The 26,693-nt window shown below is 36.9% G+C and overlaps 1 protein-coding gene across 25 annotated transcripts in view; it reads left to right on the top strand.

Moving 5' to 3' along the window:
* The window catches only part of RBMS3 (RNA binding motif single stranded interacting protein 3), a 1,278,291-nt gene that overhangs the window by 716,241 nt on the left and 535,357 nt on the right, over nt 1-26,693 (top strand). For 16 of the 25 annotated variants that reach the window (XM_072726630.1, XM_072726631.1, XM_072726644.1 and 13 more), the window contains one exon: nt 25,602-25,774. In XM_072726630.1, the coding sequence (XP_072582731.1) occupies nt 25,602-25,774 (173 nt within the window). The remainder of the gene's footprint in view (nt 1-25,601; nt 25,775-26,693) is intronic. The other 9 variants (XM_072726632.1, XM_072726646.1, XM_072726634.1 and 6 more) reach the window with 1 other exon arrangement.

The raw sequence follows: 26,693 nt of genomic DNA, 5'->3' as shown, positions 1-26,693 counted from the left end.
ATTTGGTAATGTTATTTAAATTACACTATAACCTTAACAGTCTTATATGGATAAATAGGTACAGATCTTTGGCTCTCTGATGTCATCATAATATATATTTTTATTTCTTTTCTTCCTGAATCAGAGACTGAACTTAGAGCAGTAGAGCCTATCTCTATTGAAAAGCATCCTTCTCATTATATTGTATAATCCCTATACTAAATAATTGTCATTTTTTTCCTATTCTTCTTCAGAATATACACAATACCAAGTTGAAAAACCGCCATCAAAACGCTCAGCCATGATGAGGCTGAGCTAGAAGCCTTTTCTACAAAGAAAGTGATTTTTTTTGTTTTTTTTAATCCAGTAGGTTTATAGTATACCATGGCTGCCAACTAAAATCCTTTTCTTTTACTGTTGTAATGTCACATAATTAGGTTATTGTTGCAGTCAGGTCACTACCGACCTTTGTTCTAATCCCAGTATAGGATGAAACAGAGTCGTGGAATTGGAAAGAACCTTGAGGTCATCTGGTTCAACTTGCTCATATTATAAATGAGAAAGCAGTCTTGGGCAGACTAAACGTCACACAGAAAGTTAGTTAGCTGTCCATCAGTATCTCAGAAAACAGTTGCATTTATTTTTTTTATTATTTATTTGCTTTTGGAGAGAGAGGGAGAGAGACAGAGTGCAGGGGTGGGAGGAGGAGCAGAGTGAGAGGGAGAGAGAATCTCAGGCAGGCCCTATGCCCAGCATGGAACCTGAGGAAAGGGTGGATCTCACAACCCTGAGATCATAACCTGAGCTGAAATCAAGAGTTGGACATTTAACCAACTGAGCCACCTAGGCACCCCAAACAATTGGAATTTAAAGTAACTTTTTTTTTTTTACTTACCTATTTCTGCATAACAAGTAGCGATAGATAATACAGTGGCAAAAATAGTCACAATTTATTGTTTATTTATTAAACTATTGGCTTATTAAATGATGTAATGGTTCTTTGCATTGATTTAGCAGAGATTTAGCATACCTTCTGCTCTGCATGGTACCAGCTGGGGTCACTTTTCCAGCTTCACTTATCTGAGAACTCTGCAGAGGCAGCTCACTACATGGCCTCTTTTGCCCTATGGTGTCTCATCCACTAGAGTCACTCTATGTAGCCTCTTTGTCCTATAGATACTCTGTGACTGAAGTAGCATATGTTTCAGTCTTAATCCTTAGCACAGTCTTACTTACATTGGGTAGAAATGATTGTCTTAAAGCTTATTTGGATAAATCAAGAAATGATGTTGTTGGAATTATTTCCTTATAGCATGATGGCTGGGTTCCAAAAAGGAACGTCTTAAGAGAATAAGTCTCAGTGTGCAAATGCTCATCAACATACTTATTGCATACTTGTGTATATCTATCAGTCAGAGCAAGTCTTAAGGACAAGCTTAGTTAGCCTAATGTGGGAAGACACTGCAATAGAGTATAGATCATAGAAGCTATGGTTCATTTGGAGCTACCAATGTGCCTGCCTCTCAAAGTGTCAGATCATTTATGTGGTCAAGGTCAAAAGAGCAAGTTGCAAGAGTATTATATATTTGACATATAATTCAATGCCACTTTAATTAATTAGCTTCAGTATTCAGTACACAGAGATGGGTTGTAGGATTAGGGGGCAGGTGAAACTTTCTATGATTTGATGAGCAGCAGGAATGTTTCCATTGGCTTTGGGAGCCTCTGTTTCTTTATTTCAGATAGTGAGATTATGATAGAGCAAGGCAGCTTTCAACATTTCAACATTTAAATCATTAACCATACGACTGGAAACAAGCTCATATTTTTAATTTATATATAATACAAATTGAATGCATGTGAAAGCTATTTTGGGTGGGATTCACCAACAAAAAGTAAGGCTGCAGTATTAATCTTTTATTGGGATGAAAATGGTTTTAGCTTGACCCTACACTGAACTGCTGCAGACTATAACTCAGAAGGAAAATAACAAAAACACTGCTGCCATTAAACTGCAGGCTTCCTGACAAATATCACCTATCAGCTTGAACAAACAAATGCAAGCATGGATTGGTCATGAGGCTATATCCTCTATAAGGTTTCTCCTGGCCTCTCTTAAGTCCTTGACACACACCTGTGTCACTGACAGCTAGTATGCAAATTGCCTAAAAGCTCCATTAGGCTGATCTAGGCAAGGGAAGCCCATCTGTCAGTTCTGTGACACTTTCCCTCTTGGATTCTCATGTGGGAATATGTCCTTGAGACACCCAGATGGATGAATTTGTGCCAGTGTCTGATACCACCAACCTTGGAGGAAGTTGTCACTTCTTCTTCTGTTGACTTTAATATTTGATCTCTACTTCCCGCTGCTCCCAAAGAATAAAATGTTAAGACTAAAATTCAAATAGATGGTAAAACTCTTATTTTCAATAAAAGGATACATTATTTTTTAAGCACGGAAGACGGAACATGACGAGCCTACTCTTTGGGAAATCATGGCATTCACTGGGTGTTTTTCCATACTGTGTGTGTGGTCTGGTCTTCTCAGGAGAGAACCCACGATTTCAAATTAGCTGAAGCTTGTCAGCTGTTGCTGATGGCTGCTGGAAGGTTTTGGAAAAAACAGTGGCATGGTGTTATTTTAGCAGGCCTGCCTATTAAGGGCATTTATTGGAAATAGCTTCATGATTCTTATCCCCTCCTTCTTTTTAAAAGAAGACAACATGACAAGTGCATGTAAGCAATTGGAAGTGGAAGTCCAACCTCCATTTCTTTGATGGTTTTAGGAGTAGATTCAAGTCTCTTGCCCATCTCAGGTTGAAATCCCCAGGGGAAAGTTGTTAGATGTGGCAACAACAGAATCTGAAGAGCAGCTGTCCTTTGATAATGATATCTGTTCATCAAAAATACTTCTTTCATCCCTGTGGTCTACTAGAAACATCCACTCGTATTTCTTTCTAAATAAAAGATAAGTGGCATAAAAGTAATTACCTCAACATACCCGAAAGAAATCACTAAGAATCAGAAAGTAGTTCATAGAAATGTACAATAAATTATAATCTAGAATCAAAAGGATAGAGCATTTCTTCTTTTTGGAAAATTCTCAAGTCTGTGACGAACAATGCATGCAGGTATGTGAAAGGTTTACAACAAGATGAGACTGATGCTTTTGATCATTTTGGCACTTAAATGGTTCATCATTTCATCAGATTAGAACCTGTTTTCCATTTTTAAGGAGAAGGTCCAGAAGACATACTGTTGTTATTGACAGGACTTCCAAACTAGTTATTATTTGCTAATAGTGTTATGTTTAAAGTCTGAGCAGAGCATCTTGCCAGAGAGAGAGAGAGTAAAACTTTTATGCCCAACGGTGTTTGGATGAGCAAGATAATTATACCCTTGTCTGCAGCAGATGCTCTGTTCTTCGCTTTGGCAGTTTCCCTGTTCAGTGTGCAAATAATTTTCTCTACTAAAGTTGGTGGCTATTTGCTACAAATATATTTCTTTTCCAGCAAAGAATGGATCTTTTCCACCACCATTCCCAGATAGCAACTGAATTGATTGGAATTTTTATTGTTTCAAACACACACACAAATCTGACCCAAAGCAAAGAGAAATGCATATGCATACTCCATATCCATCAAAGAAAGTGATGCTGAGAAATAAATGATGTACCAGAATAGTTGGAAAACTACTTTGTAACAAATATTCAATACCATTATCAAAATAAAGGTTAAAAAAATTAAGTCTCCAAGTTGATAGGCAAATCAAACTTTAATTCAAAAGTATATAAATTGAATTTATGTTAAAAAAAGACCTTTGTTTACATGCATTCGCATAAATCCTATAATCACCCTTTACTTGTGTATTTCTGTAACAGGCAAAGTTTATACATATATCAGAGACCTAAGATATGAAGTTTATTGGCCTTAGTTTTGATTGACATATACGACTGTCCTATGTTTGAAAAAATTGAGTATATATTCCTTAGCCAGTGATGAACAAATATATTTCCATAAGCTATTATGCTTATTTCTTTGGGATAGCCCCACTGCTATGGTTGTGTCTATAAACAGCAGGCTAGCAGGTTATTTGGCAGAGAGCTACAGAAGAAGGAGAAAGGAGGAGATGTATTTTCCATAGCTCCCTTTTTCTGTTCTTACTACAGGATCTCATAAGTAGAAAGGCAAGTATAATCTCTTCCCAAGTTACCATGTTTTCACAACCACATAATGCAACATACATTTACCTAATAAAACTAAGAATATAATTAGGGGTTATATTTCTGGATTATCCCTGGATCTCCCAAGAGTAATCATGGTTGACAAGATGTTTATGGCAAAACTCAACATCCAGCAAATGATTAAGTACCAACTGAAAGATTTATCCTAAGTATGTATGTAAGTGCTGAGGATCAGAAGGTGTGCCTCTTTGCACACCGTGTCCTTAGCTCTCCAGCATGCCAGGGGTGAAATAGCTACTGAAGGATGAAATATTGCACAAAATATTTATCATCAGCAGAGTCATGAGGAAAATGTCCCCTAGAGCCTTGAGCAGGGAGGGGATAAATCTGCCTGTGACAAAAGTTTCTTAGAGGAGGTGAAACTTGAGTCAGAATAAATAGGTTTTACTACTGGGGAACCAGGAGGAGGGCATACCATATATGCAACAGCATACATCAGGACATCACAATAGATTCCTCTTTTGCCAAATGCCTTTATCAGAACATTCTCAAATACCACTATTAGGTTAGGCTGGACGAAAAAAAAATCAGTGGCCCTGTTGGAACGTTGACATCATTTCTATCCTCTTGTTGGAGAATGGGTTGCAGCTGAAAAATCAGGAGAAATCCAGGAGAGCCTTGAACAGAATACCAGACTATGAAATGTGTTCATATCTTTCTAAACTTTTTATTGATTTATTTGAGAGAGAGAGAGACAGAGCGCGAGCCGGGGGGGGGGGGGGGGGGCGTGGTAAGGAGGGGCAAAGGGAGAAGCAGACTCCCCGCTGAGCACAGCGCCCCACATGGGGCTCAATCCCAGGATCCTGGGATCATGACCTGAGCTGAATGCAAACACTTAACGGACTGAGCTGCCCTGGCACTGCCCCTGTGTTCATCTATTAATAAAGATTTACAAATTCAAATATTTATAAGTAGAGTTTTAATTGTATGTAGTCATACTCGTGTCACTTGAGCTATCAAAAGTGGTAATAGGAATAGCAGTACAATGGGGTTCTAGGTAATTGCAGAGTTCAATGACATTAGTGGTAACTTTTATTGAGATGGTACTTAGTAGGACTTCTAGGTTTTCTTTATCTTGGATCCTCAGCATTGGATTTTCATCTCTGCTTCCAGATGAAGGGAATTTGTGTGCAAGAGCCATTTGCAGAACTTAATCACTGTTTAACATGCTGCATCCAAGCTGTAAATAACTAAGGAGATCCTGTGTAAAGTTAGGCACGTTCTTCCCATTGGGAATAATTAATGTCTACGTCAGGGACTTGATCTTTTTCCCTTCCTTCTCTCCACCTAACTTTTCTGCTTAGGTGTTGTTGTGTCCTCTCTTCTGTAATTATGCACACCTCAACACATCCATAAGTCCATGCTTTTTCCCCTTTGGGAATGTACTTATATATACTCCATATAAAGAACCAACTTTGAGATATTCTTTTCTCTTTGCAGAGAATTATTTTAAAATTTTGCAATGAGATACTTTTGACTGGCAACCTGTGTCCATTCCTAATCATTGTACCATCACTGCACTTTCTGCATCTATCTTGTGACTGGTCATATCCAATAATGGGGTTTTTGCAAAAATAAGCAAAGTTTGGACTGTAATCAAGTAAAGAGGAACTACCTGGTTAACCAAATTTTACAAAATATTACAGAAAAAATTTATCCTTCCCATGAGTAGACCACAGTCAGAGGACCACCCACTCTTTTCCATTGAATAGCTGAATCTGCTTCTCCCTGCACTTTTTATTCTCTAGGTATTACCACCAAGGTCTTTATGTGGGAGAAAAAAAATGAGCTAGAACTAAAAACAAAGAAACATCATTCTTCCTCAAATTTAATTACTCAGAAATGCTTTTTGGCTAAACAAAGTTTCTAGCATCTTCCATCTTCCTGCTATTTATCCATACTCTGGATTACCTCATTCATTAGTTCTGACAAGTGACTGTATTTGTACCATTGCCTGACAGATGTGTTACATGTTTCAGCTTTAAAATATTCAACTCTGAGTTCAGTGCTGCATACTTGGGAGATGATGTTAAATCAGCCTTGGCGACGCACCACTGTCATCATGCCAAATAACTCAAGGGAAAAATGATAAGGGTATAAAGAGATCAATAAGAAAAGAGAATCCGTGCTTTCAAAAGTAAGGCAAAATATGAGAAAGATGATCAGTCAAGCATTGGGGTGTAAATAAAGCAAGGATGTGCCATGTTTGGGACACCCTCCCACTACAGAGAGCCATTATCCTGTGAGTAGTAAATTTCTCTTACATTTGTGTAACTCCTTTAATATAGGTCATTCTAAAACACAGCCATAAAACTCACTGGCACATTGATCAGTCTCCATTGCTCTTCCCTCCCTCCTAATAGAATAAAATGAGAGGATGGCTGATGAATGCTGAGAAGGACAATTCCCAGGCCATTTAGATGTAAGCAGGCACACTGGAGCTTTCTCCTGCTTAATGAAGATGTGTATAACTTGCATCTTTTGTAAATGTAAATCATGCAAATATATTTCTGCTCTTAGGGTTGGTATTACTCAACAGGGCCCTCATAAGTGCCCAGTTGTGCTGGAATTTCTGGTGAAAAGCAAGTGAACTGTAGAAATTGTCAATTTGGAAATGAAATTCTTTATTGAGTAATAAGTACTCAGATGTGCACAGAGCAATAGTTTTCCTTTTCAGCAAAAAAGCATCATGTTATTTTAAATTTATAAAAATAAATTGGAATAACTTGCAAACATAAAATAGTAAAATTTATGAACATTTGGAAATAAGAATTTATATTTTTGTGTGTTAATGGTCAAGGAGGCTTCGTGAATATGGTCCAGAGCCTTTGAATGTCAGTCTAAGGAACTGATCTTTAGACAATGAAGAGCATTTCCGGGTTTTCCTTTTTTTTCAACATGAGGATAAAGTATGAAAATTAAGTTTTGTTTTAGGAAGATAAAGCTAAGGCTGCATGCAGGATAGATTAGAGTATTTGGAGCTTGGGAACAGGAAACACAATTTGGAGACAGTTATATTAATCCATATGTGAAGTAAAGTGCTCCCAGACAAGAATAGGAAGAGTGAAATGAATGGGAAAGACAGATGTGCGAGACACTGAGAAGGAAGTGTAAGCAGGACTGAATGCCTGAATGAGACAGAGCCATGAAAATAGAAAACAGATGTATCCAGATGTTAAGTCCCCAAGACGCAGTTGATCTGTGAATGATGACTGCTAAATTCAAGTTTGATATTCAAGGCATAATGTACTGTGGAATGTTGATGCCATTATCTGGGGTAACAATTGATGGTGCTCTTCAGCCCAGTGAGCCATTAGGGAAAGTGCCCAGAAAAGGACACCGGAGGATATAGGTCTAGGTAGGCAGAAAGAAGAGTAAGTAGAAAAGCATAGGGACAGATGGTCACACAAGGTACTTACCTGTGAAAATGGGAGATCACCTATTGGAATGCGTTAGAGATGGAGGGATGACTGGGAAGGTGGCCTGAGGAGTCAATGGCAGCAGGTTTGCCTAGAAGCTGATGAAATTCAAGCTTTAGGGCCCCTCCTTCTCTCCAGCCTTTTAGTGATTGTCTATCTAATCTTATATCTTAATTTTGTATCCTTCTCCTTAAAAATGGCCAGTGGTGCACCATCCGAATTATATAACTTTACCCCCTGACAAAAGCCACATTCCTCCATTGCCTAGTAACATGTTTACCTGGTGATATGGGTTTGAAAAATTTGTAGAAGAAAGATATTTTAAGACCCTTGTCTTTCTCTACTTCAGCTTCCCCATTGCACTTTCCCTTTTGTCAGGTGGTGATGGGAGATGCATTTAATCTGGATTTAATGATATATATATTTGTATTATCACTAGCTGTTCTGTGGTAAGAATGGTTTCCAAACTGTGCACTATATTGATATCCTGGTCATTGTGGCAGGGATATGCTGCCACAAGGTCCTATTGTAATAGGTGTGTGGCCTCTGGTGCCCAACACTGGAAGTATATGGGAAGTAGAAGGAAAAAAAAAAGATTTGTAAAACCTAAAGCCAAAAGATAGGTCTATGCAAAATTCTTCCTGATTTTTAGTCCTAAAATTTACCATTCTAACAATTTAGAAACCATTACCATTAGTGAGTTGTAGAGCTGAAAAGAAAACTGTTCTAAGCTACCAATAAAAAAATACATTTCTATCAAGCACTAGAGGACACACAGAATTATCTTTTTATTCTTTTTATTGAAAATGTTATGAAAATACCGCTATATGATGAGGCAATCAAAGTATGCAGAAAACAAAAAATGAGGGAAAATTATTTTGAAGTATGTTAGGGAGTTAATATTGTTATTTCTAGTATTTTTTTGATGTTTGTGTTATCAGCTTTTAAAATTGGTGACTTCTCGCAACGTCTTTTTTCATTCTAAGTCAATATTCGCTTCGTAACTAACTTTATATTTATAAATTTGATTCTTTTTTTAAATGGGTCTCTCATATTGTATAAGTTTTAGACACTGCAAAACCTGAATCTGTCCTTTTGTTGGGGGGCCGATGTTAATTTTCACAAAGTACATATTCTTAATCTTTGGCCATGTATGCCCCCATGCTGATTGTTTTGGACCTAAGCATCTGATGTAGTCTGAATGTTTGTATCCATGAACATGTACTGAAATCCTAATGTCCTATGTGACAGTATTGAGAAAGCATGCTTTGGGAGATGCTCAGATCATGAGAGTGGAGCTCTTAAAGAAGAGATCAGTGTTGTTATAAAAGAGACCCATATGCCCCCTTTTCCCTTCTATCAGGTGAAGATATGATGAGAAATCTGGGAGTTGGAGAGTACCCTTATCTGTACTCAGCAGGTCTTGGACTTCCAGCCTTCAAAACTGCAAAATAAAGCTCTACTGTTTCTAAGCCACCCAGTCAGTGGTATACTTTGTTACAGCAGCCGCAGCAGACTAAGAAAGCATCTGTTGCTTTTCAACTTTCACCATGTTCAGACTTATAATCTTCAATTGTGTAGCTCTAATCTATATTATTACAATTTTCTAATTATTGTAATCAGGGAATATTTATTAGTACCTTATATATTAGCGGAATATATTAGTATTCCTTAATATCCTGCACACAAATTCTAGCCAAAAAGAATGATTCTTATACATAAAACTAATGTGACATGGTATATCAATTGTACTTCAATTGAAAAATATGGGGTGGCTGGTGGCTTAGGATGTTAAGTGTCCAATGCTTGATTTCAACCCAGGTCATGGTCTCAAGGTTGTGAGATTGAGCCCTGAATCAGGCTGTGCTCTGGGCATGGAGCCTGCTTAAGATTCTCTTTCCCTCTGCCCCTAACCCCCTCTAAAAATAAATGTTAATTAATTAATTAAAAAATACAAAGAATGTTACATTTTCTGAATAGCATAGAACTTGAGTAATATGTTTAAGTAGAACTTGAAAACTGGTTTAAATCAGAGATGTGTAACTCAAATCCAAATCATAGTAGACTATATACCAAAGCCGGAAACATGTTGATGTGTAACATTAATTCTGTTTGGAGAGTTTCAGGAATTATAACTAATTTCATCCAGAAAAGTATTTTCAGAAGTACACAAAGGATCTCGAATTCCTGCCAATGGAGAGGAATTGACTGTCAGTTATCAATACTCCACTGCCAGCAAAACAAATGTTGAATAATTATTTTTATTCACATATAAGATGTGTTCTAGTTCACAGGAAGGCAACTCCCTGAAATTTAAGTGTATATAATGAACAAATTTGGAATATCACTGATAATTTCCTAATTTTCCCAATTTCTCTGTCTTCAATAACAAATAATCTTAAGATTAGGTAGGGATAAGATATAGGGATATTGATTGGTCACAAAAATTGGTGTATAAGCTACAAAAATAATCTTTATTTTCACTCCATTCATAAACAAGTTGTATCTTTATTTGACCTGCCAGGGTGAGATAAGTAGCTCAAAGTAAATGGAACACATTGACTCATGTCATTTTCATCCTTCTAATCAAGAGAAAGCAAGTGCAAAATGTATGTGTTGTGTTGTTGTTGTTTTTCTGTCATCATCTCTGCCTTTATGCAGGACGGAAGATTGTGTCCACAATAGAACAGTGACCAAGATTAGAGATATGTCTGTCTATCTCAAATTGCTAACATAGGACACTAACTGGCTTTGCCAGAAGGCTTGGTGCTGACTGAAATTAATGACTAGTGAAATCCAATAAATAAAAGGAAAACTGCCTTTGCACATAGCTTAGCCAACCTTAGAATGTGTGGACAGTCAACATTTTAGAATATTATAATACTCCAAACAATGCTTCTTGCCAGAGGTAGGTGTGCTAGGATCTTATGCTGCTTTATGCCTATATGGGAAGGTATTGGCTATTAAGAAGCAGTTCTGCCACTGTGGTGTATGTACTCTATGTTTCGAGAATCTTTACCTTCCTCCAATGCAATCAGAACATAGCACAGTGGATGCCTATTCTATTTTCACTGGATTAAATGATATCCCCGTGCCAAAAAAAAAAAAAAAAAAAAAGTCTCAAATGTGAGTTTACTGATAGACCATAATTCATTTGAGTAGAAGTCACCACTCTGGTAGAGAAAGTTCTATGTTGTTAGTCTCTTTTCTCATTTTATTTTTATCTCTGTCATTACTGATTTCTGAAACCACAGGAGAAAGCAATCAGATTAATTCCATTTATTACTTTTGAGGACACTGGTTATAAAATCTGACCAATGCACAGCTCTCCTTATTCTGATAACTTAAAATAATCACTCTGAATAGTAAAATATGTTGTTCTTTACTTATTATGAAGAGTATAGGTTGCAATAAAAGAAACAGACATTCTCTTAAAAATTTGCACTGAACAGAGGCATTCTGTTCTCTTGTACTTCATTGTTTGTTTTCTGTGTTTTTTTGGTTTTTGGTTTTTTTTTTTTTTTGAGAGAGAAAGAGTGAGCATGGGAAGGGGCAGAAAGAGAGCAAGAGAGAGAAAGATAATTTCTTAAAAAAGATTTGTATTTATTTATTCATGAGAGACACACACACAGAGGCAGAGAGACATAGGCAGAAGCAGAAGCAGGCTCGCTGTAGGGAGCCTTTGCGGCACTCGATCTCAGGACCCTGGGATTATACCCTGAGCCAAAGGCAGATGCTCACCCACTGAACCACCCAGGTGCCCCAAGAGACAGAATCTTAAGCAAGCTCCACACCCAGCACAAAGCCTGACGTGGGGCTTGATCTCACGGCCCTAAGATTATGACCCTGCGATCATTATCTGAGCTGAAATCAAGAGTCACATGCTTAATTGACTGAGCCACCCAGGCACCCCTGTTCTCTTATACTTTAATAGATGTTAATATAGACCACACTTGGGTGCATATTAAATTTCTCTATGTATCTTTCTTTTGCTTTTTATCCTGCAATTATATGTATTGAGAACACTATGCTACTGTCAACTGCCTCTACTGTTCCTCTAATTTTGTTTCTTTACGACGTTAAGGAATAATTGTCCTTGGATATTTTATCTTTTAAAATATTTTCTCATAATAATATTTAGTTTTATGTTACTGTTGAATTTACAAGATGAATTCTAAGTTCTGTTTTATACATGTTATAGTATGGATTAAATTTGTATTGGTTGTCTGATAACAGGTTTTGGTCTTTCTTTGGTATAATATAACTTTTCTCTAATTAGATACCTCCCTCAAGTCCAGATTCTGGATGGAAATTTTTAAAGCCAACAGCTTTAAGAGATCTTTGTATAGAAACAAAAAAATCATTTGTTGCATTTGCAAAACTAAAAGGAGCTATAATTCTAGCCTTTGCTACACTGTACATATTTTGTAAACTGTAAACAAGTTGTTTACCCATTATCAGCCAAAATTTTGGGTTCTGTATGATGTTGGTTCTAAGTAGAAAGGGTGATGGGATATATCTGTGAATATATTAATATGTAAAGCTATCTTATTAAAATGTTTAATTACACAAGCTGTTAATTAACCCATTTCCTGAATTAAACAACACTTACAGAACTATTGATATTATGATTTCAAGGAAGCAACTTTTATTATTACTCTAGTAGTTTAATGCTATTACTTTTTGTTTGTTTGGTAATAGATGTTGTCATAGTTTAGTTGCTTATGTTTGGTTGTCTGTGTTAAGATATATCAAATCCATGGTGTTAATGTTCTGCCCTCAAAGAGTTTAAAGTAGACTTTGAGTGTTCTGTACCTCAAGGAATGACAACATAAAGTTACTTTCTTTTAAAGAAGTCCTCTGTTGGCCAATGAATGCAAAGGTTCTCTTTGAGTCCCATCTTTTTTCAAGAAATTCTTTTGCTTCCTGTCCTATTACTCCATTAGATCATGGAGATTTCCTAAATCAGTCTGCACATTCCAGTCACGTACTCTCTCATGGTGTCATCTGGTCCTAGCAACTGAGACAGATATACCAAGAAATTTGTATTCTGTTTTCCCAGGGTGTTTCTAGCTTCTTTACTACTCAGGCATATAAACTCTTTCCTTTGTTTATGTCTTCCAGGAAGTTGGGCCATTAAATAACATTTCAACTAGGGTCACATTCATTTTTTGATGTGATGGGGTGCGGGAGGTGGCTGATACTGCATGTGAGAGCTGGTTACTAAAGTCTAAGTTTTGTGAGCCAGGTGTTGAACTCTTAGTAGGTTAAAATCCACCATGTAGGAGTATTTACATTTCAGAAATCAGCAAAGTTATACATCAGAACCTTTGTTTTTGTTTTTTCCTCACAGAACTGGAATATCAGCAGTAATTCTGAGTTCGTTTTCTGATTTGTTCCCCCACTTCAACCAATTTGCTTTCTACTGAATAGAGCAAACTCTGAGGCTTCTCTTGAGGAGGCAAAGGAAGGGGGTCACTCTTGGAAAACTCTTAGTAATTATACTTTATAAATGGCTTTTATCTAAGTTTGCTCAAAGATACATAGAGTTCTCTAAACTGACACAAAACAAAACAAAATTTTCTGGAATATTGAAGATGTCTTAAGTACTTTGGAGTGTATAAATGTATGACTATCCCCTTTTTATACTATAGACTATCTGTTACAGTTACCCTAGGGCACATATCAGGCAACTTGCTAGAAATTAGGGATATAATTAAACTGAAATAAACAGTTTAAGTAATTGTTTACCTACAAAATATCCTTGCAGGGCAACAATTTTTAGAAACCTAATTATTTTTAGAGTTAGAAACTATGAAATTAGTACAGTTTATTTTTTGCATATAAAAGTCCTTTCAGTTAAGTGCATGGACATTTAGTAGTAAGTGTGTTATTTAACTGATAGAAGCTTTTTCCACTGGCAATAAGATATATCTTCTTTAATGAACACTTTCACAATTTATAGATATTTTCCTAGAGTTTGTGTATTCTGAAAATGACTTCCCTTGTGAAAGTTTATATTTGTCTTTAAAAAATTATTCTGTCTTCTCATCAGTATGTCTGAAGGCAATCAGTATCAATAGCTAAAATAGTACTAACTGACCCTAAAGTCTCATTGAAGATTAACATTTCTTGATTTCTAATCTAGAGAATTTCAGTTTAACAAGCTTCAATGGACTTTGGATTTTAAGATTTTAACACTAGGCAAATCAGAGTTTGCTAGATCAGTTAATAGCCCAACCAATATTCCTCTTACTTAAAACAACATTATTGTTCATGATAGCAATGAATATTGTAAACTGCTCTCAGATATATGTAATGATAATAGCAAGCACCCATAGGGGGCTTTATTGTGTTCCTGGCTTTATTCTCCGTGCTTTACACATAATAATTCATATGAAATGTCTAACAGTTTTCAGAGGTAGTTATTATCCTCGGTTTCACAGATGAGGAGACTGAGGCAGAAAAATTTAGGTAATTTGCCCAAGGCCATGCAGACAGTAAGTGGTAAGGCAGGACTTGAACGTGGGTCATGTGGCTTCAGCACTTATGCTCTTAGTCATTGTACAATAATAATAATAATATTTCCTTCTTCTTAAGCCTTTGAAGAGTCTACCAATTAGGGGCAAATGCCCTTTATTTGCCAGTCTCTGAAGCATCAGTCACTTATTTAAAAAGAACAAGAGTAGTTTGGAGAAGGAAAAGCAGTACTTTCTTTTTAGAGATAGGTCATTGCCTTGGTTATAGAGAATATCACTGGTCAAAAAAAAATCTCCAGTAATTGTACAACAAAGAAGATGCACTAGGAATTGGATGTGCCTATACTATTTTGAACTTTTCTAAGGTACAAGGCATACTGTCTTAAAATATACAGAAAACGGGAATCTCCATACAGGTTTGCAGAGAAATAAAAGTTTGAATGTATAAATATAAGTTTCTGATTTTAAAATTTTAATAACTAAGTTAACAATATAAATGCCTAATATTCATTTTTTAAAAGATTTTATTTATTCATGAGAGACAGAGAGAGAGAGAGAAAGAGAGAGAGAGAGACAGGCAGAGGGAGAAGCAAGCTCCATGCAGGGAGCCTGACGTGGGACTCAGTCCCAGGTCCCCAAGATCAGGCCCTGGGCCGAAGGCAACACTAAACTGCTGAGCCACTCGGGCTGCCCCCTAATATTCATTTTATTATCAGATCACTTTTTGTTGAACTTGAACATTAATTTATTCTCATGGTTATCATCTCTTGGACCAAAACACAATAAATGTTGAAAATATATTCAGAGAAAATTATTTGTGCAAGTGCTTCTTCCAGGTTTTATAATGAAGCAATTATTTTGCATGTATTAATTGCTGTTGCATTTTTGATCTGTGTTCCAACATTGTCTTCTTGAGGAAATTATTGTGTTTTATAGTCCAAATTTCTAAGATTTAGGACTTTTGAAGCGTAGGTTCTGTTTACATTTAATTTTGTTACATCAATAAAATATGAATGAATTGGCTAATAAAACAACATAACTATTTTATGTCATGGAATATAGGTTTTTGTTTTTAAATTTGCTGAATTGCTTCTGTAGTTCACTATACAAAAGCATTCTCCTTATTTTCCTTGGTTCAGTTTAAAGAGAAATAAGATTGGTAGAATAGTATATAATACATGGGGAGTAAGGGTGCCTTTCTCTTGTGATATGCAGGTAAGATGTACTGAAAATGTGGAGCTTCCTCCCAGGCCAGAAGCTTGCCTGCCAAAGACAGAGACATTTATTCTGTACCAGCAGTTTATCTCTATTGCTCCTCTTTCTTGGTATGAAGAGATTTTAAAATACAGATGAAACCTTGGTTTTGATTAAAAGCAAATAAAATACATCTTGTTCTTCTCACAGATTATATTTTACTTTCCAGAAATATCTTTTAATAATTTCCACTTTTGGCCAACGGAGGTATCAGTTGAAAGAGAGTTTTTATATGCCAAAATCTAGACCCACTCCTGACGGAGAAAAACTGAAATATGGTCTCTACTGAAAGAAGAGTAATTGCACTTAAAAAAAAAAAAAAAAAAAAAGGCCCTATGGGAACACTTGGATGGCTCAGTAGTTGAGCATCTGCCTTTGGCTCGGGGTGTGATCCTGGGGTCTTGGGATTAAGTCCTGCATGAGACTCTCCCCACAGAGAGCCTGCTTCTCCCTCTGCCTGTGTCTTTGCCTCTTTCTGTGTCTCTCATGAATAAAGAAATAAAATCTTAAAAAAAAAAAGCCCTATGGATAACGGCATAGAAATCATGACCATTATTTTGCTCACCACATTTAGGTATTGTACTTGTGCAGTGTAGTCTGGGGAGTTGAGGCCTTGTATCTGTAAGAATGATCTACATGAGTTCTGTGTGGTAGAACTTTATGTGGTGGTGCAAATGTTCTATGTTTTCCTGTCCAATATAACAGTTAGTAGCTACATATTTTTGAGCATTTGAAACATGGCTAGTGTGACCGGGGAACTGAATTTTTAAATTTTAACTAATATACATCAATTTTATTTAAATTTAGATAGCTACATGTAACTAGTGTCTATCACATTGGACTGTCCATATTTAGAGTTAAATCTGAAGTTAACTGGAGTGAAGACTGCCTCATTTCAGGCTCTGAATTTGTCACAGAGTAGCTGAACAACCTCAAAGAGTCATTTAAACTCCTCAAATCTCTGTATTCTCATCTTCAATAAGGGGGTAATAATAATAACACCTACCTCCATAAGTTCTGAGGTCATCTAAATAAACCAATATAAAATTCCTAAAACAATGCCTGGAATATAGGGTATGTTCAGTGAATATTAGTCATTGTTGTGCTTGTTAATTATTTTGTAACCTTTTATTGATATGCAGGTATGATGTACTGAAATTATTTTATAACCTTTTGTGGATATTTAATTACTAGAAACTAAAAAGAGGGGTAAGTGAAATAGGTCTAAAGTAATAGAAGGAAAATGCTATGATAAGGGGTGGAACTTTAGGTGATTCTAGAGGAATGTGTAGATTTAGTTAAATAGAAAATAATCATAGGATGGCCATATATTCCAAGGTTCTTTGGACAGTCTCAATTTATACCTTGTGTCTTGATATAATTATCAATATCTCCCACTTTTACTCTCAAAATACCCTAGTTTGTGAGATACATTTTAGTGTCACTCTAGGAAAAGGCATACGATTGCAGCTCAGGCATTACAAATGAAGAGAGGAAGACAAAATATAGATTCAGATGCGATTGTGGTATGGTAAAAGAGGTGAATGAGCACTGGGAAATAGCAAAACAGGGTTATATTGGGGCTAGAGAAAGTGACATTATGGATGTGGAATGAAAGCCTCAATAAAGAAATCAGATTTTGCTGCATTTGTTCTTTATGCTTTTGTTGCATTGCTCCTAAGTCAACATAGATTTACGTTCAGAAAAAGTAAATTCTGATTTAATTGGACAGAATCATTTAGTGTATCAAAAAAAGTCTTAATACCATTTGGTGTTCTGATTGTCCTTCCATTATTGGTAATAATTTTTGTTATACATGGTTTGAAACAAAATACTTCATTACTATCATGCATAACTATTAGTAATCAAGTTAGTAATATGATTTGTTAATATGTAAATTAGTCAATTGAGTGGAAATGGCTCATTATATCTGTTTTCATGGCTGAAGAAGAAAACTTTGAAAGTGTTCATTTAGTCACAATAAAGTACTAGGACCACATATCTTATAGTGGTACCCTGTAAGCTACATTTATTGGTCTTCATTTTTTTAGGATAGCATACTTAATGAAGATGGTGCAACTAACTGTTGACAATACTACTGATTGTAGTGTTAGGGAAATAGATTATTAGACTAGGAAACATAGAATATTATTTAAAAATAGGAAAACAGTCACAGTGGACATGACAGGGGAAAAAACTAAACTGAAAAAATTAAGTAAACATATCTTATAAGGTATAAGAATGTGACTCAAGTATAATTGTTTGACTCTTTGTAAAATCTCCTCTTTATCTCTGATTGCATTTGGAGTTGAGTTGCTGACCATTGGCTAACCCAGAGATCTCACAAGAGGTTATGGTCACTTGTTCTGGATTTTCAGTATTTTCCTAGTGATTCTAGCCCACTACAAAAGCAAATATTTGAACTGATTTCTGAGACATACCCGGGACAAATGGAACAGAGGTCTTATCTCAGGGATTATAGTCACTTTTGATATTTCTCAGGAATTCTAACAATTACTGTTTATAACAGAGGTGACTTTGCAATGTCTACCTAGGGTACCAATCATGGCTCATTTTTTTTCTTTGCATGAAGAATCAATCCTTATTAATATTGGAATCATAAGCTGTTGGACTTATTTTCTAAGTGTAGACTTTAAACAAATGCCATATGTACCTCAAATTTTGAAATGTATTTTAATTTTGTTTATTTTTCCTTAAAGAGATCAAGAGTTGGCCAAATTAAAAGATGGATGGGAGCAAAGACCAGATGTCATCGGCATTTGGAGAACTGAGCAGTCTTTATAAAGGGCCGCTGGCATCATTTATAGCAGCCGCTCTTCTCTAGCTTGTAAATTTTAATGAAATTGGTATATAGGTGCTTAAAATGAACAATAACTAGTTTACTTGTGTTTCCAAGTACCATGAATTTTAAAATGTCATTTAATATCCAAACCTCTGAATGGAATTCAATGACTTTAGATTAATCCTATTTGTAAATAGCAGAGAGCGAGGTGTGATTATGCAATCTGCTGAGGTTTTTAAAAACTAATATTTACTACAAAAGTGAATCTCATCCTAACAGAATTTTAATAAAACCTCAGTAGTGGTTTGTAAATACCTTTGAAACTAATTAGTCATTCAATCCACAGTGATTGTTTCATCAGTGCTAAGTTATTACTTTTTGATTCTTGATGAAAATGACAAACCATAGTTCTAGTGACATAGTTTCATCTCAAGGATAGTGGCTTCCATCCTTAAGAAAATAAACGATTGATTCTTATAGCACCTGCTTGAAGGTAAATTGCTCCAACTAAGATTGAGAGAATAGTGTTTCTTTTAAGGATCTGCATCATGATGCTGCTGATGAAAATAATAAGATCAACAGATATTTATTAGCCAGTTGCTAAATATTTTATATGTAATTTATATACTAAACCAGTCTTATGAGGTGAGATAATCACAATTCCTATTTTTCTCGTGACTAGAGGTTTAAGTGCCTAGTTAGTGGTCAAGCAGGATTCCCAGAAGGCAATGTGGGATTCTTCAGCACCATGTTACCACTGTTGACAGTGGCTATTACCAAGACCAGTTGATAGAGAATGTGCAAGTGATTGCCTTTTGTGAGGAGTCTTGTCCTTTAATGCTTATTTCCATATCTGATCTATGGGTAGGAAAAGAGAAGTGGGGCATGTTTTGACCAAATTCTATTATAAAAGGTGTAATTGAAACAATTGTTTTCTATAGTCATATTCTAGATAATGGAAGAGCAATTGCCTAGCATAAAATTGCAAAGCTATAATATATGTGATTCATGAGACCATGGCTAAAATCGTACATCTTGCCTTAGATATTCATTTAGCTGCATTTATTATTGCTCACATGGACAATATTTATGCACACCCTTATTTGAGGCTATTACAGCTACTCCAGTGACAGCTACAGTGCTTGCCATGGCTACCTGATTGTGTTGTGTTCACAATAGAGGACAGGTCTGCAGAAGCAAGGTTATGTGGAAATTATACCGTCTGGGAGAGGAATTCAATAGCTCGCAGCAGTGTGATCCACTGAGCGATGGATTGCATGTGTACGTGCAGGCTAAATAATGTATGATTTAGGACAGGAATGTGGTTTGTATTCATTTTTGGATAGTAAAAGACTTGGCATGTCAGTCCCACGGGAGACTTTATTCAGGGCATTACCCTTGAGTGGATAAAAGACTACAAATTCTATTGCACTGGAGATGAATAAAAACAAATTGGGGAGACCATCAGCAGAACAGAGTGCTGTGTGATGGAGTCCAAGGCTACTCCAAAAAACCACCAGACCAACTGCTTCAGGATCCTGCCAGCAACCAGATGCCGGGAATAGAATTGACTGCAGTTTGGCATCAAGGCCCTGTGATTCCCAGCCAAGGGGAATTGCATGCAAAAAATATTTAAAATTCTCTTTGTGAAAGAGTTATGTTTTCAATAAGAGGAAGAAGTATGTTTCAGACCTAGTCTGCTGCAGATAATATGTGGCATACCAACATCTTAGTTATGGATAGTAGAGGTATGGGAAGGTGAATGTTATATATTCTTGGGGGTAAGAACTTCATAGGTGAGGGGGTTCTTCAATGAAGTGGGTTGTAGGCCATTGAGTTACTATTATTATTCCAAGAGGAGCACTGTATTGATACTAGTTCTTCAAGGAGAGAGCCTGGATCTGTTTAAGGCAGTGATTATCAACCAGGAGCACTTTTACCCCATAGGGAGCATTTTACAATATCTAGAAACATTTTTAGTATCCACATCTTGTAGGCAGGGTAGTGTGCCTGCCATCTAGTCATAAAGGTGCTGTTAAATATCCCACAATGCACAGGGAAGGCCCCCACAGCAAATAATTATCTTCTTCAAAATGGCAATATGACAAGTTTGAGGACCCCATTTTAAAATTATCTAGCTAGTGTGTGTATATGACAGTCCTGCTTTCAGACGTGTTCATATAATATGTTTAACTCTATGAAAGATGTTTTTAATGATTTGCTATACCCTATTGATATGTGAACAGCATTTATTGGATATATCAAATGCTTTGTTAAAACACACAAAAAAGGGGAAACAAACAAAACTCTAACTCATATCCATCATATCCAATGTACCTCCAAAACATGTAGGGGTTAAAAACACAACAAACCTCCTTCCAAGCCTACATACACAAAATTACACATTTTTTAAGAATGTAGGAGGACCCGGTTGATTCACTTTTCAAACTTGAAAAATGAGGCATATTAACAAAGCACACTAAATGAATCAGCTGTTTAGGATGATCTACAAGCCAGTTCATTTTCCTGTTATCAAATAACACACCATGAATCTTGACAAATGAACCCACTTGTTTGACATTATTTGAAATACTCATAACATGGTTGCTTCTGATAGTCACATCCCCTTCAAAATTGAATTTTAAGATGGACTTCATTTCCATTCTGATAGAGAAAAAGGCTTATTAGCCTCCATTTTGACTGCATGCTCTTCATCCTCATCCTTCTTTTTCTCCCCCTTATATTTGGATGTGCCCGAGCTTCTGTCGGTGTCATCCTCCAAAGTTCACTGCAAGAAAGCTCTTTGTGTTCATGGGTGCCCAAGTCATTAATACCTGAAGTTCTCTAGTGATGAGGGGGACTGAATAGCTTCTGGAATCAAACTTCCTAATTTCAAATTGGGTCTCCAGCTGTGTAACCTTGAGAAGATCCTCTGCCAGTTTTGTACTTCAGTTTTCTCATTTGTGAATGAGAAGAGTATTATTTGTCTCATTGGGCGGTTGCATAAAATGCTTAGGAAGCACACCACCAATGCTACCTGTAATTATTAGAATCATTATCTTCCAAAAGGGATGTCAAGACATTTTATTTAATTTCCCAAAGAGGACACTGGCACTGGTCCACCAATGTGGCAGCTCCAACATGTGATTAAGAGGGCTTTAACCCCCATCCCATGCCTAACAGACCCTCCCAGCCATGCCACTGTGAATAAACATCTAAGGAAAATCAGCATACTTGCCAAGCATGTGAAGGTTCAAGAGAAATCCTCTCTCTCTCCTTCAATCAGAGTGCCATCTGAAGGCCCTCTTCTGAACAATCTGGCATTTTTACTGGTTCTAACCAAGCTGACACTGCAAATTCATAGCAACTCCCTGCCCTGCTACAGGACAGTATTTTAGTGTTCAGTAACCCCGACTGTAAGTCTTCACTGCTCCTAAATAGGATTTATAAAGTGTGACTTTAAGCAGTATAGCAAAAGACAATTTTATTTGAGGGAAAATATTTTTTTTTTTACTAACAATTTAAAATTTCTTCTTTAGTGTCTCAAAATGATTTAAAAGCTAATCAATGATACAATCCCAAATCCATCTGAAGACAAAGAATTGAGAAAGGAATCAGAGCCACTTTTAATTAGGAAAGTGGTTGCTGTGACCCATTAACCTCTAAAGATTTTTTTTTTTTGAGACACTGTAGTTTGGTCATTTGTCTTTGGCATCAGAACATACAACATTGCTTTTGCTTTTCACAAATTAATTCATTTAGGCCTTTACATTTGTCAGACGTTCTGGGAAACCTCTGCCAATGCTTTGTTGATTAAAGGATGTGTGTTTGGAAAGTGGGTGGAGAAGAGGGAATTTATAATTCTTAAAGTCAAAGAATGATTTACAATGCAGACTGTTACCTGAATCAATCAGTATATCATCGAAGGATAAATGAAATATTAAGGATTAGCGAGAGATAGGCACTGGGTCTTAAAATCTGTGGATTAATTGGCTCAATAATATGGAAAAGTCTACATCTTTCAGCAGAACTTCTGGAACTCACAAACATAAATAGGGACATAGAAAACTCCTTTTGATTGTGTATTTTTTTTTAAAGAGCTTTTGAAATACATAATTTGTCCACAATAGCCTGGTGCTACTATCTCTGTAAGTTACGTACCTCATTTCCATCTAGTCCCCTCTAGTCAGCCCAATTTTGATTTGCTTTTGACTGTTTTGTTTATTAATTTATTTTTTTTCCCAGTGAACACATTGGACACTTGGGAGGGCATATTTATTGTTTTAGGCACCATGCAATTTACTAAATGGCATTCTGGCTGTGGAAATGCTTGCAAAGACCCCTGGAGGGTGGTGGTAGAGAATTAAGTAAACACATATTGACCATCCTTTAGATGATGCTTTCTTATTTGGTTAATCTAGGGCTTAGTCTGTGCTGGTCCATCAGATTTATGATACATAAAACCGAATACTTTTTTTTTTTTTTTTGGCTCCCTGGTAGTTTTAAAAGCTATGCAATGGGAAAAACTGCTTTAAACAAAGCCTCATTTTTAAAGAAGCCTGAGTACAGAGTGGAATGCAAAGAATTTGGAAAGAGGAGAGGTGAAAGTGGTAGCAAACAGCTTTTAAAAAGCCCTGGGAAATTTAAGAAAATAAGGCACATAATGGAAGTAAAAGATAAATCCTGTCTGTCCCATTGGAAGATGCAGAGACCAGAACACTACTTTAGCAAGGATGTGTTGAATACCTACTAAGTACAGGACTTATAAAGAGATAGAACTTAACTATCTCTGGGGTGTCCAAGGTGCAAAACGAAATTCTTTTTTTTAATTTTATTTATTAGTTAGAGAGAGAGTGTGTGCTTGCGCTCAGAGTGGGGAAGGGGAGAAGCCGAGGGGAAAAACAATGAGACCCTGTGCTGAGCATGGAGCCCAACCTGGAGCTCTGTCTCATGACCCTGAGATCATGACCTGAGCAGAAATCAAGAGTCAGACGCTTAACCGACTGAGCCACCCAGGCGCCCCTAAACAGAATTCTTAGATCAAGGAGGAATCGTTTTTCATGCCAGCCAGGAAACTTCATGGAGCTTTGTGCAGATCTTAAATTCCAAAAGACAATGAATGTATTTCATTTTATTCAAACATTTGGGGACACAGAGTATTCTCCTATGTAATTTGTTGTAAAATTCCACATTAAAAATGTTCATAACAGATTAGGTAATAGCTAAGAGATGATTAAGGAAATGTTTATTTCAAAGAAAGAGGCTCCGTTTTTTGCTCCTGTCCCTAAGAGGAAAGTATGAGGGAAGAGGGTCAGATATTGGATCCGGTGGATTTACGAGGTGGACCAGACCCTGGCCCAGGAAGCAGTGGGAATTCAGAGAAAAGGATGCTTCTAGCCACCTCTCAAAGATTTTGGTAGCTGTCTTTATTTTGAGATTTAGAATTGAGAAACAGATGAAGCTAATATTGAGACTTCTGGCATGGGGGTTGATGAATGTCATCAACACCAAAAGAAACGGGGTCATTTTGCTGGGTGGCTGGGGTGGGGAATTGGGAGATGAGAAAGCAGAGATAATGGATTTCATTTGACATACTGTGTCTAAGAGGCATTGCCTCATAGCCAGTTGGAAATACGGAGTGGGGTAAATCTGATAATTCTGAAAGGTGTAAAACAGACTATTATAGCAAAAAAAAAAAAAAAAAAAAAACAAGACAAAAACAAAAACAAAAAAACAAGACTGGATACTGCTAAAACTTGGTTTCTTGTTCCTGTGGGCTAAATGTTGTGTTCATTCAGTTATTTACTATACATACTATAGCCTCAGTATTTATTAAGCAGCTACTTACTCTTAGGTAAGTACCTCCCACCCCTGATAAAACAGCTAATATGTCTTCAGGTTAAAATTTGTCTAAAAATTTCCCCACTGGAATCTTGATAAATGTGTTCATTGTGCCTTTAGGTAACACTATAGATTATGACTGAGAATTTCTGGTATAGTTATATAGACGAGTATCACTGGCAAGACAAGTAACAACTACAAATATTATCATTATTATTTTTTTCATTTTTGTTATTACTAACATTTAGCATTATTGCACTCACTAGTTTCTAGGAATCATTTTGTTTACATTAGCTCATTGAGTTTTCATAGAGACCTCATGACATACATATTATTGAGAGTACTATTTTTATCCTCCTCATATTAATGATAATGTTGAGTTCTCATTCTTGAGTTAATATGAGGTTAAGGCACCATCCAGAGGTCACACAGCCAGTAAGAGACACAGCAGGAGGCAAACCCAGTTAGTCAGTGTAATTTTAGAACTTTTGAAGATTTCCCTTGTTGGACTAAAAATAAAGTATCATGAGTAATGTATCTACTAATTCTTGCATGCGTAGTTATAAAGACCCTCACATTGTATACTCTAAGTTGGTAGGAGTCATTTTATCATTTTATTTTTGTCAGAAGTAGTTTGACAGATTGGAGCAGTATTTCTCTACTGGGGGAGAGTCCCCAGTCCCTCTGGTGGGGACACTTGGCTTGTGCCGAGGCATTTTTGGTTGTCACAACTGAAGGATGGGTGCTGCTGAAATCTGGTGTGTAAAGGACAAGAATGCTACTATGATCCTGCAATGAACAACAGAGCATGTACAGTGTAATGAACATGAAGGGCCCCACAAAAAAGAATTATCCCCTCCAAGTTGGCAGTGCTACCTAGATTGAGACCATACTGTAAAGGGAATCTGGACTGTAGTGAGATATTGGTGGCTCAGTATTACAAACAAAGGGCTTTCACCTTGAAGAAGCAGATTTGGGAGCGGGAGAAAGAGGTGAGGTAGATTCATCCTTCCATCTGTTCATTTATTCATAGATTCGCTATTTATGGAGTATTTCCTGTGTATCAGGAATCATGTTGGAGAGCGATGGTGAGCACAGCAATAGGAGGAAGTGTCTCTTTGTGTGTGTGTGTGTGTGTGTGTGTGTGGTTTTTTTTGGAGAGAAGGAAGGAACAAGGAGTAGAGACAAAGCAAAGATGTGTGGCAGCTAAAGCAAGCTAGGAGTGGGACTTTGTTTCCAAGAGTGAACGAACTATGTTCTTCTAACAGGGAGGGAAGTAACATGCTACTTTATAGGTCTAAGGAATATCACAGCAGACTAGCTCAGAAACCATATGGCACTGTCAGAAGAACCTGGGAATTTCTTTTTGTCCCATTTAGAGCTAACTCAGACTGACCCAAGTGCAGGTCCGGGGTGGGGGGCAGCGGGGGATGTTCTCAGAAGTGCACTGGGTGGTGATAGAAATATGTATGTGCATGTGTGGATCAGAAAGGCCGAGAAGCTTGCATTGCTTTCAAGTTGCGCTGCTGGCCTGTGAATAGGTGCTGGCTTTGTTTTCCAGTAACAGCCTTTTCTGTTTCCAGCAGTCCTATGCACCAGCTCCCCACCCCATGGCTCCTCCCAGCCCCAGCACAAACAGCAGCAGCAACAACAGCAGCAGCAACAGCAGCGGGGAACAGTTGAGTAAAACCAACCTGTACATTCGAGGCCTTCCACCAGGCACCACTGACCAGGACCTAATCAAGCTGTGCCAACCGTAAGTGCCCTCTGCTCCCTGCGCCCATTTCTCACCCCCACAGTGGCTCCCGTGCATTCAGTCTACACAGGTCTTGGTGTGGACCCCTTTATTGGTGCCTCAGTGAGGAAGAGTCTGCTATCCAAATGGAACTTAAATTGAAGATCTAAGCCCAGCTTATGTTAGTGAATGGAATCTTTTGGTTCGGGGAAGGGAGGTTCCTGAGCAGGCATATATGGGAGCGTGGGCAGAGATGCATGTATTGACCAAAAAGATGATGAGCAAACATTAGTTGGACCTTCATACCTAAGTGGCTGGTGCAATCAGTGACAAATCTCATAAAGACAGCTGCTTTTTTTTGGAGAAGTGTTAGCAAAGGGAATCTCAAAAACTTAGAAGTGGTAGATTTCAGGATGGTGACCTCCTGTGTTGCAAAGCTTTTCTGGCCAGGTTTTGATAAACAGAAGTTCAGCCAGGACCAGGTAATTGGGGAATTATAAAACTAATACTCTGGATTTCCTGGAAAACATCTCCTTCCACATCCAGTGAAGCTATTTCCCACCAAGGCCAAGAACCATACTCAGCAAGTAGTTTTGGATTTGCTAGGAAATGTGGTAGTGATTAAACACCCTTCCCAAATGTTTTTGTTAATCTCTTATCTACCAACACTTAGGTTATTAACTCTCTTATTTCTATGCAAATAAAAATATTTAAGTTTGCCCTCCAACTAAAATTAGTAATGGATAATGAGTTAAGACTCAAGGACCTGTGTTTTTACATTGTTGTCTGATTATTTTTAAAGCAATATCAGTACCACTATTTGTCATTTGAATATGCCTTAGCTGGGTATTTTTAAATTTGGGGAAACTATTACTCAATTTTTCTTCTTCTCTTTTGCAATGCTTTCACAAGAAGGTTGAGAGGATATTTATTTTGTAAA

This window comes from Vulpes vulpes, chromosome 11 (genome assembly GCF_048418805.1).
Source record: "Vulpes vulpes isolate BD-2025 chromosome 11, VulVul3, whole genome shotgun sequence".
Lineage (NCBI taxonomy): Eukaryota > Metazoa > Chordata > Mammalia > Carnivora > Canidae > Vulpes > Vulpes vulpes.
This window is presented reverse-complemented; position numbering and strand designations above follow the sequence as displayed.